At 29.9% G+C, this 18,962-nt stretch overlaps 1 protein-coding gene across 1 annotated transcript in view; it reads right to left on the bottom strand.

The window, feature by feature from the left end:
• LOC118202338 (phytanoyl-CoA dioxygenase domain-containing protein 1-like) overlaps nucleotides 1–8,954 on the bottom strand; it is a 40,134-nt gene extending 31,180 nt beyond the window's left edge. Inside the window, exons 1-4 of the mRNA XM_035374500.2 lie at nucleotides 8,801–8,954; nucleotides 8,491–8,637; nucleotides 6,188–6,263; nucleotides 3,962–4,009 (exon numbers count right to left, since the gene is read on the bottom strand). Coding sequence (XP_035230391.2) covers nucleotides 3,962–4,009; nucleotides 6,188–6,263; nucleotides 8,491–8,637; nucleotides 8,801–8,827 — 298 coding nt within the window. The 5' untranslated portion in view covers nucleotides 8,828–8,954. The remainder of the gene's footprint in view (nucleotides 1–3,961; nucleotides 4,010–6,187; nucleotides 6,264–8,490; nucleotides 8,638–8,800) is intronic.
• Between the last annotated feature and the right edge of the window lie 10,008 nt (nucleotides 8,955–18,962).

Raw genomic sequence — 18,962 nt, 5'->3', positions numbered from 1 at the left:
CCTTTCTTGTTGCAATCAGCCGCACCAAACATATGTAATATTTCTCATATATACATATATATATTTTTTTCTTCCCTGTTACCCTGCTCGAGGTGCTCAAGATTTTTATTCTTATACTGGTTTTGCACTTTTTGTTTTAAAAGTGGTTGAATTATGTTGTTCTTATGTTCTTATATGGAACTAAAGATTTTTAGGTTTTTATACCTTTAGTTAATCTGCATGCAATAGTTATAGAATTATCGTTATAGAATTATCGTGAATTTAAAAGTTTAAGTGGCACTAGGACCAACGAGGCCTCATTTGTTTTCATTTGAAGCTCTTAGTAGAACAGTAAATTAAGTCAGTTTGTGCACCAACCACATTGCCTTTTTGCCCAGTGTGACCAAAAGTTAACTTCAATTTTGTGCACCGAAAATTTGGTCTTCCTACCCGTGGCCGAATCACTTGTTCTTGAAAAGAAACTTTAATTTTGATTGTAAAAATTGTTTTAAATTGTATTTGGTATTTTAGGTTTTTCACTACTTTACAGTATTTTAATGAAGATGTTTTGAGTTTTATCTATTTTTGCCTTGCCGCGAAGTGAGAACTATGTCTCTAATGAAATTTGATCAAATAAAGTTTAAATGAAATGCAGCAAAAAATGTAGCAAAAAATAGGCTGTACAAAAAGCCTTGCGGTGTTCACATCAGATATTTTAACTAAAATTTTAAGATGATTAGGACATAACTATCACGATATAATGTAACAGAAGAAAGGAATTTTTTACATGTTTTAAAGTTACAAAATTTTGTAATTCTACGCTTTATTTATAAATATAAATACTGAACTGATGAACAATTTAATTTCATCTATCTCGCCATGTAATATAATTTAATTAAAGTTCATAGTAAAATCAGTAAGAACCTTTTTCTTTTTTTTTTTTTTTTTCAGTGTCTTTTAGATGGGAATGAAGATCCTGGGCTTTAAATATCTAAATTTATATAAATAATACCTACTAAAATGAAAATAAACATACAAATAAGACAAAATGTACTTCATTTTTTAAATTTTAAAATAAAATTTGAATTGTAAGGCTTTATCGCAATATTCATTATATAAAATGGGTTTTATATGAAATATAATTTGCATCAGTAACATGGTATGACGTTGAACAAAGTAAGAAGGGAGAGACTCGAAAACACGTTACGCTCAGAGCTTCGAGTTCTATAACAAAGCGGATCCTTCCAAAATAAATGTATAAAGTACCGTAGAACAGCAAGAAATTTTAGCCGCCTACCATCTTCCTCAAAGCATTGTTTTAAGAGTTAATGTCGATGGGCACAGTCGTACTACTATTCATGAAACCCTTGTAAAACGTTTGCTCACATGCCTCTCACATGAAATGAATCAGAATACACAGAAAAGGAAAATGCAATTTACTTAGGACCAAAAGGTGGTGCACTAGTTTGCACACATGCATTAGTCGGGATTTGAATTTAAACCTATATTTGTAGTTAGTCCTTTCGCTAACATAGCATCATAATACAACGGGGTCAATGAAGATATATTTCTTAAAGTACATATCAAAGTAGAAGAACTGTACCTTATGGCATGAAATTTTCAACTATAGAAATATTTGGTACAACCTAGAACTTCCTGGGTTCATAGTAAAGAGTTCCTTTTGTGACTTTTGAAATGCGCAATTATCTTAATTACTAGAATGAGAAGTCTAGGATTTAAATTTGAAATTCATATTTAAAAAATTAATAATAGAAGATTAGGAAGGTAATTTTTTAAAAACAAGAGCATAACAGTGTTAATAATTAGGATAAACGTTACATTTTAGAGTGTATTCTTACATAATAAATTGCCTTCTTTTTTAAATTGTATTCTTACGGTTACAGCTTTGTTAGCTTTAATCTGTTACTCAGAAAATTTTATATTCGCATGACGTGTAATTCATTTTAAATTAAAAAAAAATTAAAATCAGTAAAACATTTAATGATTAATTTTGGAGTCGAAAATTATCAGATTTTCTCAGTTGAAAAGTAGTTATTTTTTAAGTTTCGCATTTTCTTTCTGTAATGTAACTGAGCTTGTGATTTTCAAGAAAAGAAAAAAAAAAACCTCACTCAAAGAAAACTCCTTTAAAAATAGAAAAGTATATGTGTACAAGAGATTACTTAAATTTTTTTGAGAAGATTTTTTAAGTAATTTCTATTACATTTCTTTGCCACATCTTTTTCTTAACGCATCGTTCTCAAGGTTAAAAATTCTTTCGAAAACAACCATTTGTAGCAATAATGCAGTAAGAAGACTCAAATATATCTTAATCACCGAAACCTTGAATTTAGGAAAGTTCTTGAAGCTGACTTTATTGCTTAACCTTCACCATTTTTACATACCACAACTCTCCTAGATACGCTATCTCTGTTGGAGTCATCATTCCTAGTTCATATTTTTTGCATTTATTTTCGCTCCTTTACATTAAATGCACATATTTTTTTTCAATAGCTCCAAATTGCGGGTTTTTTTTTTAACCTAATAGAAATATACTAGTTTATTACCATTGATTTTTGTGATATTAGGTATTCATTTGCTTTTAAATTAATACGATTTATCATATTGAGATGCAATAATTGTTCGAAGCATTACTTTGTAGGGTTTATATTTATTTTAACTAACATTTATTTTAAGTTTAAACTATCTTTCCTGTCAAGCCTTACTTTTCTCCTGGAATAGCCAATGCCAGAGTATGTAAATTTTAGTAGAACGCGCAAGGATTCAAATTGTCAGCGGGAGTAATCTGAGTTAAATAGAAGGGAAACGAGTTCGAAAGTGTGCTTTCTTGCTTCACGAGCGTGGAGGTGGCTAGTTAGAAATTGAAGAACCACGCGTTTCGGCCTGTGTGCTTGCCTCGGCAGATTGTTAATCTTTCAACGTAATATTCAGAAGTTTGCTGAATTATCAGCGGTTTCTTAGAACGCGATGAGGTTAGTTACGTTTAGAGAGCCTCGTAGTTAGTCACTATTGTTACTATTCTTTTTTGAGTTTCTTATTTTTATTTTACCGCCGGGTCGGCGTAGTTTGTGAGCGTCAAGAGCACGCATTTGTAATTTCTAAAGTTGAATAAAAAGGGATTTAAACCCTTCTCAAGACTTTGTCTACTTTCCAGTTCTTAGCAGTCACCACTATTATTGCGTGCAGATTGGAAGCGCGTAACATTACAACTTAATATTTAATTTGTAATTGAATTATTTTTGGAATTACTCTGAAATGTTAATCTCTAGAAAAGGCATAGTAGGGTACGTGGTTTTTCAGTGGAGCGATATGTGTTGATTATCAGAAAAGGCATAAATATTTATTGCCAGCTTCGACATGCTTTATAATGCAAAGAGGATAGTCTGAAGTGAAAGGAAAAAGTGGAATTAAACTTGTATTTGAGCAGATAAACTATTTTGAGTCTTTTCTTTCTTTAAAAGAAATAACGATAATTATTAAAGCTTTTTAAAAATATGTTTATTTATTTCCCTCCCATAAGTCGTATTTTCCTGTTTTAGAACAGAGATGCTTAGATGCTTTTATTAAGTATCTCAGAATCATGCTAAGAATGGCGAACAGAAGGGCCATACAGACAGTTAGTTTTAATAAAACTACGGCAGGAGATTAAAGAATGAGAACTACAAAAAGTCGGGCCTAGAAAAGTGATTTCATGTGATAAAGCAGTCTTTGGGTGCCAATCAAAGGAGTATTAAAATTTTAAAATATTGTACAAATTATACATATGAAACAAAAACACAAAACTTCTAATATTTATATGTACTTTACCCATCTAATTTTCCATCCATCCTAGTTTTGTTAGCATATACCCGAGCCGGTAATTTTAAGAACAGAAAATGAAATTGAATGCAGATGTAAAATATTAAAAAAGTTCTAAAATATGCATAAAGAAGGCATACTAATGATATTATAATATTATTACCATAACCAACTTTGTTCAAGGCTTGCTTCTTATCCATCAGTAGCTTTCCTAAAAAAAATAAAATTATTGTTAGTAAATCCGAAATAAATCAAAAACTTAAAATACTAACACTTACAGACTCATATTTATTTTAAAATATTTGAAAGCACGATGATTACATATAATTCAAAATAAGATAATCAAAATTACTGTTTGAAAGAATGATGATTCTGAATATATATATAATTTAAAATAAAAGTGTTAAAATAACTTTAACTTTTATTTATGAAAATACATTTTTATATGTTTTTTATTCACTGTAATGAAATGTATTTGACATCAGCAGAATAAATTTATTACGGAATTATTTGGTTGAATGATACTTTTAAAATAAAAATCCTATTTCTTGAAACCATATGCTGTAAAATAAATTAAAATAATTCCTAAAAAAATTATGGTATTTCAGTAGATGTTCAGGCTATAGTAGCTGTATTTCTTTAATTTTAGAAGATGCTAATGAATTTATACTATATAAAGTTCTAACTAAAATTTAGACATCCGTTAATGAGATAAATAAAAATTTTAACTGAAAATCAGTTGTAAGGACATCTGCTCTATATATTTAGAAACAAATTAATTAGTCATGAAAAGCTTCGACAAAGGGGAGATAAATTAAGAATTCTCAGTTTCGGCTCACGATCAAGCATACCTTTACAATGTCATTTAAATTGTATTTAATATTCTTGAACAATTAATAAGTTTTAATCTTATTAATATGTAACATAAGCGGGAATATTTAAGCGTAAATAATTAAAAAAGACTTGTTAAAATTAGTTAAAAAAGACTTGTTAAAATTAGTTAAAAAAGACTTGTAAAATTCGGCAACTGTTTATGTTTTGGTACTTATTATTTTTAGTGTAATAGAGAGTTGTCTTATTCATATGCATTTAAACTCATTTGCAGAGCCTGACTAAGGCAGGGGCACACGGAGCCGTTCCCCCGTGCCCCCACACCAGAAAGGGGCCCCCAAATCGAATAGAAAGTTTATTTTATGTTTCCTTCTTTAATGAACTTAATATCACTACAGTGTAAAATCCGTCAATTTTACGTTAGCACTTCCCATTAATGTATCGTATGAACACACACACAAAAAATCTACATTTCGTAAATCCATGGCTTTCTAGGGTGGAATTCAACTAAAATTTTGCAATTCTGATGGAGAAATTTGGCCAATCAAAAACCTGTATTTTAACATATCGCAAAATGCGATAATGTTTACAAAAATTGGGCTTCTGATTGGCTTAGTTGAGCCATCGTAATTGCGAAAATTTAGCTGAATTCCGCCCTAATGTCAGCAAGGATATTAATTTTTCGCAACTAGATGACAAAGTTAAAAATCAAAAAACTGCATTTCGGAAACGTGTTATATATCTATAATGAGGTAAAAAATTTGGGGAAAGTGCTGAATCGTCCACTGCTTGGCGTGTTTTTAAAAATTGCACAAACTCTGTATCCATTTACACATCGACCTATTTTCACTTAAAAAAAAATCCCAGAATTGCACAAAAATGACATTGCGGACTCTCTTGACTTTATCCATGTACACATTGACCTATTTTGGCTTAAAAAGTCAAAGAAAATTGACAAAAATCCAATTCTTCTTACTCTTGTAAAAAGCGCCAAACAAACGCCAATCAAACAAGTGGGCGATTCTGCACTTTAGCCAAAAATTTAAATACCTCCATAAAGTTCGGTTCTTCATTACTGAAGTACTGAAGCAGAGGGGAGTCCCCAAAGAAATTTTCTGACCCGGGCCCTAGTCAGGATAAGTAGGGCGCTGCTCATTTGTAATTTCATATACTGTTCGGGATTGTGCAGATTTTATTATTTCGTAATTTGTATTATTTTGAACGTGTGTTAAGTTTAAAAATGTTATATTACGCATAGCCATGTTAAAGATTTATTTTCCAAATTTATCACTGTTTTGTTTTACCAGTAGTTTTGGTTTAAATGGGAAAATCTTAATAATTTTTTGTTAATAAAGTTTACCAAAGGTGCATTTTTATTTAAAAATTCACTTAAAAATTCTGGATACAAAGTACTTATCTTTGTTGTTCTCTTACAAAAAAGTAAACGGCGTCATTAAATTTATAAGTAAAGCAAAAATGAAAGTCGTAGCAAATACATCTTAGTTTAATTATGTTATATTTTCACAATTATGTATAAAGAAAATGCAAATGTGTTTACCATCTTTATCGAATGCATCATTTTCGAAGAAATACCCGATTTTGTCCCCAGAGCTTATAAAATATTCATCAGCTTTCTGAAAAATAAATCTGAGATTAGAAAGTTATAAATGCATAAATGCAAATGTGACAAATAATTATGTCAAATGCGTTCAAATTGTCAGAATATTTTCTTGGAGATAACTAGCACACATATGGATTAAAAAGTTATTCAATCATTATTGCGACAGGAAAATATCAAATACAAAACGAAGCATAAGGACTTGAGAATTTGTCCTTATTGCTTCTACTTCATTTTGTTCCAAGCAGCATTAACTTTATGTGAAAGATACTACATGACGATGTTTATGTACCTCTTTTGGTCTTCTCTTTCATCTATATAAAAAATGGTATAATATTTTTGCATGAAAGACAAGGAAGAAAAAAATAGTGTCTTTATTTTCCGATCAGATATATTAATAAAAGAATATGTGTCTTTATAACCTAGGACTTAGGGACACGTCAAAATTTCATTCCATTTAAGCATTAATTAAGAAAATATTATGCAGGAGAGTTAAATATTTGTTCTAGCTTTAGAATTTCATGCAGATTTTATTTCTAGAACTGTAGTTTGTTTTAAGGAGATTAATTATATAAAAGACAGAAATGTACTTTTTTTCAGAAATGTTGCATTTAATTGCAAAAGTTTGGTTTGAACAGGAAACATTTGTGGTGGATAATACAAATATTTCTCCCATTGGGTGCCTATTTAATGGATTCAAGGTCAATCTATTTTGAGATATACATATGTGCAATGTGAATCATAAAAAATGTAGCGTGTATCTGGCGATAATGTAATAAAATGGACCCCGTCTTTTTTATGTAAAGTGCACAGAAGTTGTGAATAGGAAGGCAATACTCGTATAAAGCTGGAATAGTACTTAAGCTGGCGACACCAAGTCACCTGAAAAACTATAGATAGCCGACAGACTAGAAGTTTCTTCCGAAGTGCGTGTCACCAGTATTAAAGGGAAGCTACTTTTTCGTGGCCTGCCGTAAATACTGGTGCCTTTAATAATGGCCTGCCTAGCCGTTTTTAGGCTTGAATATACATAAGTCTAAAAAGCACGTTTAATTTAAGAACACAAAATGTAATTGATACTGTAAGAACAGAAAAAAAGAAACTTTCGAATGTTGACCGGAATAAATTGCTTTCAAGCACTGAATACCCGTTTGTGAAATTAAAAAAATAAATTGAGTGTAAAAGATACAATTATAGCACATAGCAAGACATCTCGACCAATAGTTGCTGTAAGTGTTATACTTAACAGCAACTATTGGTTGAATGTTATATAGAGATTAACGTATAATCGTTTCAAGCGAGCAAATTAGGGGAAAAAAAAGAAAGAAAGAAAGTAATGGAATGCAATTTTCAATTTACAGTTTGCTGATTCTGTTGCTGTATTGTTAAATCTATGTATTTTTCTAATCTTTCTAGTGTTTTTTTTTTTTTAAATCGGCAACTTAAACCGTGAAGAAAAATTTAAATGATCCGAAAAAGTCCTTTTCCATTCTTATTTAAATCATACAACTTCAGAAATCTAATATTTGTTTTAAATTTTTTTATTGTTCAGATACATATTTGCACTGAAAAATTGAAATGGCAAAAACTGAAAATTGCCGAATTTTTAAGTTCAACGTAACATGTCTGAAACAATGTTTAACAAATTTTGATTCCTCTGCATTAATACATTAAACTTTTGAATGAAGGCATTATTAGGCAAAAAAACATCTGTTGAACAAAGAAAAAATAATTTCAAATGATTTTTTAATGAGTTAATATCAGTTTTATTTGTTTCATAAATCTTTCTTAGGATGTTAAAATTTTGTGAACATTTAATAACTAATTACAACAACAACAACAAAAAAAAAAAGTGGGGAGAAAGAGTTTTTTTGTTAAATATAAAGAATTTTAACTCATTAGTGAATCAAAATTCAAAAATTCAAATTCGTTTGCTTTTAAGCAGATTTTTTTTTTAGTATTTAGTTCAAACAAACCTTTTTCGCTTTTTTATTCAGAAAGATTTAAATTTTTATGTAGACTTTGATTCAGAAATATGCAATTATAAGGAAATTCCTATTCAATAGATTGTATTAATATTTGATTAAAATATATTAAACATGCAGCTAAAATATTTAAAATATGTTGCGATTTCTTTTCAAATTTTATATTTTTAATTCAAATTTTATATTTTTAATTTAACTTTCTTTTCAAATTTTATATTTTTTTATGCGGCGATTTCTTTTTAAAAACTAAAGACTTACTCTTTGTTTTCCAGCTCCATATACAGAAAACACACGAGCGCTTTCATCAGGTATATTTTCAACGACATCCGCTACACCTTTCTTTAATTCCTCCACTTCGTCAAGCGAGAGGAAATTTTCTATTTTCAAACATCCATCTTGTAGATACTAAGAGAAAACATTTCAAAAACTAAAGCAAAAGCTACATTTAAATGCAGTTATGAGAAATGAAACTTAAAATACATCTCGTTCACAAAACTAAACATAGAACTCTAAACAGTTTAAATTCAGAAGACATTTATGAGAATTAAACTTCCATTTAGAAACTTACCTTAGCATAAAGCACTTCATAATCCATCTTTTAAAACGTCAAATACAACTAACTAAAAGATGAATTTCTCCAGGACCGAATACGTGCAATAATGCGTTCCAAAAACAGCGGGAATTTAAAAACGCACGGTAGGCACGGAGGAAACCAATCAGAGCTAACAACATTATCATAACAATTTGATAAGACCTTTTTTGACTTTAAATGGGTATGAAAGTCGATATCAGGGACTTCGAAAGAACTTTCGCTGCTTTTCTCTTTTAAGTGTCCGAATCTTGGAAAATCTCGAAGGCATGTTTTTTTCTTTTTTCCTTTTCCTTTTCTCTTCCTCAACTCTCAGATGTTAGCTGTTTTCTTATAATAATTAATATTATGTAGAATAAACGTTAAACGAAAAAAAAAGTTATTTTCCATTTATAATTAAATCTCATATTAATTATTTTAATTAAAATATTCGTTAATATTGCTGTAAGTATTGGTAAGCTTAATAAGGTATTTTCTCCCTCCTTTCTTCACGCTTTCGTGGTGCAACGGTAACGCACTTGACGCATATTCGAGATCTCCAAGATCGAGTCCCGGCGAGGGCATTGCTCATTTTTCGTGTTTCCTACTTAAAAAATCTTAATGACCCTACAGAGGTGCTCCATCCTTTCTGCATGCCTTCGCAGCGTAACGGTAGCACACTCGGCGCATATTGGAGAGGTCCACGTTCGAGTCCCGGCGAGGGCATTGCTCAATTTTCAGCTCTACTGTTTTAAAATAAGCTAATGGCTCTACAATGTACAATTAACTACACTATGGAATAGTGAAAAAGACGGCATTATTCCATGTGAGTTTTAAACAACAGTTCAAGGAATGGCCGCTAATGCTTCCTTTGTAAACTATAGTTCGGTAGATGATAAGAACTCAAAATTTCTTCTCTACCACATGATGTATAATGTGATATAAGTATACTTATCTAACTATATCTACCTATCTGCATTACTATAAATCAGCGAAAAGTTTCCATGAATTAATTTATTAGTTACTCAACTGTAAAAGCGCTAATTTACGGATCGACTCGAAATTTTGCACGTAAGCACATTAGTAGGCAGCACGTTAGATTAACAAAAGGCTATAAAAACATTCTGAGTTTTAATCACTTTCTTGTTTGAAAACCAAAAAAGTGTTCATATAAAATTCTCGAAATATAACTGAATTTTTTCTAATAACAGCTTTGCTTTCGTTTCTCGCAACATGAGCTCACTCACAGAACAAACTAGCTACTGAAATCATAGGATAGAAAGGCGCGGCAGTGATACAAATGAACATATTCATTTGTTTTTTGTTTACGTCGGAGGCCTTTATAATGACACCTGCCTTTATGCAGGTCAACTTAATGATCGGGGAAAAAAGAAAAATTTCATGAAAGTGTTGTGGAACAAAGATGCTCGCAACATTATAAAATCAGTTTTAGCATGAAAGAGTTAGTTTCTGAGACAAGAAACTCCGTACCGGAGGCCATTGAGGAAATGAGAAAAAAATAAAGGAATAAATAATTAGTTCTTAAAAAGAAATTAATTATTAAGAGATAAATAAAAAAACTAAATTAAGTTAGATTAATGAGGAATAGTTAAATAATAATTTAAAATACCTGAACACATCTCACCGTGGCTTCTATTGGAACTATAGTTTCACTCAAAAACTGAGATTTAGAAGCGTCGGGCTCCACTGGGCTCGGGCCTTAACAATCTTCGTAATGGTGTTACTGTTTTTATGGGGCGACACCTTTATGTAAGTAAGAATTTTATTTTCTTTATAAATCAGAGGACAAACTAAGATTTTGCATGTAGAATAGTGCATTGACATTAAGGTATTGACTTTTTAAGAAGCTTTCTTTTTCTTTTTTTAAGTAAAAAGTGGTGCGCACCGATTTATGCCAATGCACTTTTGTAATGATTTCTGTTGACGTGGCCGACCTGCATAAAGGTTCTGACACCTTTATGATGAGGCATACCTATGCAGCAGTTCTATTCCCCTATAAGGCATTCGTAATTGTGTGATGACATTATCTTTATGACCCTACATCTGTATTATCTGCTCCTGTATAACTTTCAGAAGGTTTCATGTCATCATTCGTTGTCTGTCATCATTCATAGTAACATACAGTTTGCAATTAGAGTCGTCAGACAACACCACTGCACTGTAAAAAAAAAATCTGTAAAGTTACTAAGAAAAGTCGTGGAAACTGGGATGCCATGGATTATTTGAGTAATCAAAACAGGAATTTTCTTAGTAACTTTACAGATTATACCTGTAATGGTTACAGATGTTTGACATGTAATGTTACAGGAAGTTATTCTGTAGGCATAACAAAGTTTTTGTATGTTGATTACCGAAGCATATGCCTGTAAAGGTTACAGATCTTTGATCTGTAATGTTACAGGAAATTATCGTGTAAGTATAACATGTTTTTCATATGTGATTTACCAATGTAAACATCTGTAAAGATTACAGGAAATAATAGTGTAAGTAGATCGTAATTTTTGAATGTGAATTACTAAAGGGAATATTTGTAGATTACTAGTGTTCTGCTTGTAAGGTTATTGCAAGTGATTATGTAAGAACATGTATTTTCATGTGAAATTTTAAAGGATATATATGTAAAAGTTGCAGATAATTTACTTAAAAGTTCTTCCAAATAATTATGCATATAGAACATATTTGTCTTATACAAAATACAAAAATGATGTATTCCTAAATATTAAATATTTTGATTGTAATATTACTATAAATAATTACACATGTAGAACATATGTTTTATGTGAAATGTCTACAGCTACTGCTTGTAACAAAATATGCTGCATTTATTTATTTGTGGGGAAAGGGAAGTTATGTAACTTTAAATATTAAGTTTTTTTTTTTTTTTAAGGAAAAATACCTTAGATTTTCTAAAAGATATACAACATTTTCTTTCAAAATATTCCCAATGTTAAAAAGAAGCTCAAATTTTATGTTTTTCTTACATCTGCATTACTTTCCTTTATTGAATTTTAAGACATCTCAAAGTTACATATGCATCACGAAATAGCTGGAAAAAAAAACTTGTGTATTAGACTTAATGGTTTTTTGGCAATAAATTAGTAATGTTCTAGAATTCCCCCGCTGAACACTGGTAGTTCGGTCCTAGGTTCAAATCCCTCGAATGGGCTGGTTGTATGGGTATTTTCATGGTTTTCTCCATGTGTAACATGTATATAAGTCAGTTTCCCTTCGAAAGTCCTCCACAAAGGCATTTCTCCACTTAGGCAGATAGTCCTAGTGGGCTTTGCCATACTTAAGTAAACTAAACCAAATCATTCTCCTTATACCCAACAGTGTAATCTAAAGAGACTGCAATTGGATATGATTACAGTAAAAAAATATTTTAATGAAATTGTTTCAATAAACAATTCTAAATATTTTTTCAAATTCTAAAAAAATTTACTTATGTAACTCAACAATGAACTTAAATTCAGTTATCACAAGTTATCCAAAATTATTTTCATGCTTAATTGCATTATTCATTTTAATTACAACATATAATTCTTTTAGGCATAAATGCTTTTTAATCTCTTCTGCTACTGACCATTAATTGAAATAATAGATTAATTAATCAGACAGTTGTACAGGTATTTTCCCAGATTTAAAACTTTATTAATAAATTACATTCTTCTCATTGAATACAAAATTGAAGAATTAGTTAGTCCTAAATTTAATTTTTCAAGTATTCCTTCTACTAAAACATTTATTGCCTACAGGCAGTCAGACAGTAAGCTGAACACTAGCATTTGGCTCTAGATTTAAATCCTAGAGAATGGGCTGCTTGTGTAAATGTTTGTGTAACATGAAGTTTTCCTTAAAATATTCCTTTCCTTGGACAGATGGCCCTCTCTTGCTTTGTCATATTTCAAATAATCAATTCAAGCATTTAATGTAGGTATGACTTCACAACTTCGTCCCAAATTCTAACTGAAAAATTGAACAGAATCCCCTGATACTGTGTCTATAATACATGATGAATATAGAATGATCTTAAAAATTTAAGGAAGAAAATATAATGTATTTGGAAATGCCTTGATCCTATAATTATATTTTTCTCTGCTATGCCTAGAAAATTAAGAAAAGAATGTAAAAACTGAAGATAAAGAATTCAGCATTAATAATTGATATGATAGTAGTAATAAACTAAAAATTTTTTAATGAAAAATTGATAATGCATAATGGCTCCTTAAAATTTTAATTTTCTATCCTACTATTAATGGAACTAATTTATCACTATAATCAAAATGACTCAGATTTTCTTTCTTTAACTGATGTCAAAAATACGATGATTATTTCAAAATTCCTGTGGATGATTTAATTGTTCTCAAAATTTTCTATTCATTTATTAAATGGTTCAGATTAATGTTTTTGTTATCATTATTTCAAGCGACTTTTTAAATCTTCGGGAAAAATGTTTAAATCTTCATTCAACAAAATTATATTTTTAGATAGATTTTTATGGAATCAAAAATTCTGTAAGATAATATTCATTCACACAAGATATTAACTTAGTATTTGCTCATTACTTTACAAGTAATCGATGAAGCCTTTTAGTGTAACATACAGGTTACATAAGGAACCATTTCATTTTAACGTAATATTCCGTAATCATATATTTTATTTCAAAAAATATCATATTTTGAAAATATTGGATATTGCAATGGATTTCGACTCTGTATTCCAATACACAGAATATAGAAACAAAAATAGGTTTATTTTTATTTGAAAACTATCCAAAAGGAAAATAAAATAAAAAATAGGTAAAATTTATATTATTGTTATTTTTAATTAACTAGTTGTGAAGGTGCAGTCCTCTTCCTCTTAGGATTCAAAGCATGGCTCCTAAATAAAGAAAAAATCACATTCGTTAGAAGTACATAACATATTCTAAATTTGTTATGTGACATTTTAATTTAGAATCTCTTCATAATAATTGCATGCACTTGCACATATTCCAAATGATTTAAATCTTTTTTTAAATTAAATAATTAAATTGCAAACAAGATTCCTTTTGGTCCTTTCATGAAATCATAAATTGCATGTATCATCCATTTTTGAAGCAAAAACAGTACAAATTTAAATAATTCAGAAATATTGCAGCAAATAATTTGAGGTTTATTAGATATTTACTATATTTATTTGTAATATAAAATAAATCTGTAAAGTAGTTTTAATAATGATCAGATTTTTTTTAAGATTAATTTCTCTAGAAATTGAAATATATTAAGGTAGCACTTCTCAATCTGTGGATCATACAGCTTGCCCTCATGGTCCTCCGAAGTTTCCAAAGGAGACAAAAAAATTTAGTTGAAAAATCTCAGAGTTTAAAAAGTTACATATGACAATCATCTATCACCTTTTCTCGTAAGATAGACATTTTATGAAATTTATTATTGGTTACCCTACTTACAGACTTCCCACTCAGTCTTAGCAGTAAAAGATGGATTTAAAGCACTATAACTGTGGTACTTACCACCATATATCCAAATATACTATCATATATCCACTAAGACTGTGGTCTTACCATCATATATCTAAATATAGAAGAGCCATGCAAGAATTACAAATCATCCTTCTCATTAATAATCTTGAAATATTAGAAATATAACTTTTCTTCAATGGACTTAATTATGAAATATAACGGATTTTAATTATATATTAAAATATAAGTGTACTAGTAGTAATATATGCTAAAAAATTGCTTTCGAAGGGAACAGCAGCAAGGAGATTCACAAATTATGATAATTCACATAATCTCTATTCGAAAAAAGTTTGAGAAACGCTGAAACAGGAGAATAATTTAATTATGGTTAATACTGGTAATTTCAGCCATATGCTTTAAGCTTGATGATCAACATTAAAAAATTCTCAGAAAGTGTTAGATCAAAAACTACTTTTCCACATAATATGAACTTATACGTAACAGCATTTAATACTTAGCTCACTGGCAAAATATACAAAATTTTGAAATGCAAGTATATGTATATAAGGCCAATAATATAGTTATCAACAATTAATGCATGAACTTCAATACTTACACAATTAACAAACACATGAACAATGATGTTGCATGCATTCATCCTCTGAATTAACTAGTCAGTTTGGGTATTTTCTATCTTAGATGTCGCAAAAATTGATCGTGGATTTAATATTTTAAATGTTCCTCTCATAGACATTTTAATACTTGTATTTTTTACATAGAGTGTCATCTTTAGTTTTACAGATATTCATTTGTTCACTTATTATGATTAAGTTTTACAGACAGAACAGATGATACCTGATTACATTAAGTGGTATTTAAGACAGAAACTTACTTACTGGTACTTAACAGAGTTGCTAGAAAAATATTACATAGTGAAAGACAGGGTACAAAGTCAGAATCTGAAAACTTATTGACTTACACTAAGCTATTTAATGCTTCAAATATTTATGATTAGATAATATCTTTTACATCATCAATATCTAACAGTGATATGATATACTTTAAGTATACAGTAAAACCACTCTATAACTTTTCCATAATTTTGTACAATTTTGATATTTAATGGAGGTCGTTACTTCACAAAGCATGATTCTCAGTGATAATTAATATCAATGTTTGTATCACCAGAATACTTGACATAATCACTTAAAGAGGTATAGTTGCTAAGGAAGGTTTTTCTATACTTCAAACAATGGTTTACATATTTTAAAAAGTATATTTTTCTGACACTGTTATTTAAAAAGTGTATAACTCCTTCTACTCTTAAGCATAAAAATTTGAGATTTTTATGCTTAAGAGTCATTCATTTAGTTGTAACTTACAGGAAGATATCTTAAATGCCTAAAATGTTTTAATTTATGAAAAACAGCAGTTAGAGTATATTGAAGGGTGCTCCCTGTATTATCAAGGGAGCGCAAGTTTGTGCAATTCTCTGATGTTTTCTTAAGTGAAAATAGGTCAATGTGTACATGGATAAAGTCAAGGGAGTGCGCGATGCCAAGTTTGTACAATTCACAGATTTTTTTTAAGTGAAAATAGGTCGATGTGTACATGGATACCGAGTATGTGCAATCTGTCTTCGTGTAGCGGTGGTTTTTGGCACACAAATCGTCGCTACACAAGCCAAAATAACATGGTCAAAGAATTGCACAAACTCGGTATCCATGTACTGCCAAAAATCGCCAAATTTTGCCAAGGGGCACCAATAAATATGCTTTTACCAAAACAAGCTTTAAGGCATACTGTCAATTACATTTTAAATTCCAGTGATTTTTCAACACTAGTTCAAATACTCTAAGCATATGTTTGCATAAGTTACATAACTTTTGCATCAGCAAAATTTATAACTTAGCAAATATGAACTATGAAAAAAAATATTTGAGCTTACCTTGACCCTTGGATTTACTAAATCTATGACACTTTTAACGCCACAGAAATTCGATGACCGAAAATACGCGATGATTTATTTAATCTGGTTTTAAAATGGGTCATTTTAAGTTTGGCTATATCAACAACATATTACTCAGTATTGTTGGATAGTGAATTTGTAATTCTTTTTCATTCTTGAAATATATACACATGACAGAATTGGAATAAAAATTTTAGGTTTTTCAGATGAACTCATAGATTGAACTAATTTGTTGAATTTTATCAAGTAGTTCTTAAAAATACAACCAACGCTTAATTAAAACCAACTGCAATTCAAATGGATACTCTTTGTCAAAAAGGAGCAGTAGAACTTATTTTAAACATTCAGCAATAAATAGTTTTCTGAATATATTTTTTAGCGTAACGGCAGTTTCAAACATAATAAAGAGAACAACATTCATTCTAATGAGGATAATTTTGAAAATAATTCACATTAAAATATATCTCAAAGAGATTTTTAAATGAAAAGATGACACAAAAGAATTATTCTAAAAAAATACATGTTATTTCAGATATAGAAGAAATTTGGCATTGAGCTGAGTATTGAAATTAATATATGCAACTGACGTATCATTACTAATATTTCCATGATTTGATATTGAATGCTATAACTATTAAATATTAGCAAATGCATTTTATAATGAACTTTGCACCAAAATTTATAGTAAATTTATATGTAAATTTACATTGTAAGTACTAGAATGAATGTTGTGTACCATTTTATTAATATTTTACTTTTCAACAAGCATAAAGGAAAAAATAGAATTTTTTTTTCTTTAATGTTCCTAGTATGTTACATCATAGTTAAAAATATGTCAAAGTCACGGCATTTCGATTGCCTTTTGTAAATGTTGGTTATAATGTAACTTAATAGATGCTTTATAAGTTGGTAAAGACTGTCCTGGATTAAAACTATCTTTAACACAAAAAATAATATACATTGAATACTTTTACAAATATGTAATTGCTATCCGACTATATAATCTTTTAAGGCGAACTTATCGCATGTATTAATGAAATGATATTCTATTTTTAATGTATGTTAAGTTATTTTGTCGAATTTTTTAAATATATTACATTTATTTTTTCTTTTTCGTTGAGATTAATAATAACATACATAGTGTAATAATGCTCTGAAAAATATTCTAAAGCAGTTCACGCTGGGATTAATGATAACATGTATGGAATAATAATGTTACATCTGTCAACAAAATGAAAAATATGAATATTCTAACGCGATATGTTTTAAAAGATACATAAATATTTAACATGAGAAATTATTAGACTATAGATAGAACATTAATATTAAGCTTATTTGTTTTTGAACTAACATATTAACAAATTTGTTTCTGTTTATAAATATGAGCAGTTTAACTGCAGACACCTGCAGATGTAACGAATAAAAGTTGTTATTTTACTAAATGGAACACAAGCTCTGTGATTTGAACTCTAACAATAATTCAACACAGGTTTATTTAGGAGCATTAGAATTATAAGCTAAATATTAAAAGAATTTAATTATAGATAGTGTAAAGAACATAACAAATACATTACATAAAATTAGTAAAATACACGTTAAACACTATTTCGAACTTACCTCGACCATAGCAAAAATAATGGCTAACATGGCGACTATCGTTGAACTCTCCCGCTAAGACGCTGTTTTTCCACCTTCTTCCTGATTGGTTCTTCTCTCTCAGCCGTTTTAAGCCACGTGATCACACGCTACGGACAAAATCCAAGCAAAACTTCTTGAAAAACTCCTGTAGAGTTTACAGTTTCGTTTGGTTCTGTGTTCGTTACAGGTATTTCCTTCGTAATTGTTCGCATTTCTGTAACTATACAAGACTTTTGTCTGTAAACTTCGAGGTTTTTTTTTACAGTGTGTCAGCATTTCGTAGGTGAAGATGCTCTTGTTCGCATGCCGAACTGCGGGATGGATTGGAACTCGCTATATGGCGATGCTACTGTGGATGGTCCTGAAAGTGATTCTCCTAAATCACCAATGCTAACGAGTATATTACTGCATATAAAGTAATTACTTTTCCTGAACAGAAAATACAGACTCTTAAAGAAATTAGAATCGACCATTGGGAACAGCTGCTTGCCTGGATTATCTGATAAGGTCACTGATTACTGTGAAGACATTCGATGCCACAATGTAATGCTCCAGCTGGTAAAGGGCAAGTGTGATGCTTTTATTAAGACTAGCATCCTCTAATCTCCCGCTGCAGGCCCATCAGGCACTATTACTAAACAAAAAAAATATGAAACTAATCTCAAAAGTTTGAATGAAAATTCTGAACATCAGATTGATTTCCAAAAACTAACTAAACAGCTGGATTACAAACAGCTAGCAATACTCTCCAAAACTGTAATCAAAAATAAATTTAGCCCGCTTCATAGTATTAGCCTATTAGCCCTCTTCATAGTATGCTTCCTTCATAGTATGGTCTCCTTCTTAGTATGGACCCTTCATTTAGCCTCCTTCATAATATGGACATTGATACTAGCAGCAACATTGATATCACCATACAACCTAATTCCATTTCTCCGAATAATGCTAATAATTCATCACTTCAGGCTCCAACTATTCCATCCATAAAGTAGAAGCCGCCAGAGAATTTCACGTACATAGATTTCCCGAAATATATTTCACAAAAAAAACAAAGTTCCATTTTCTGCCCGCAT

Source organism: Stegodyphus dumicola, chromosome 8 (assembly GCF_044657685.1).
Source record: "Stegodyphus dumicola isolate Sdum_Otavi_A_Nest chromosome 8, ASM4465768v1".
Lineage (NCBI taxonomy): Eukaryota > Metazoa > Arthropoda > Arachnida > Araneae > Eresidae > Stegodyphus > Stegodyphus dumicola.
The sequence above is the reverse complement of the archived record's forward strand: the minus strand, read 5'-3'. Positions and strand labels throughout refer to the sequence as shown.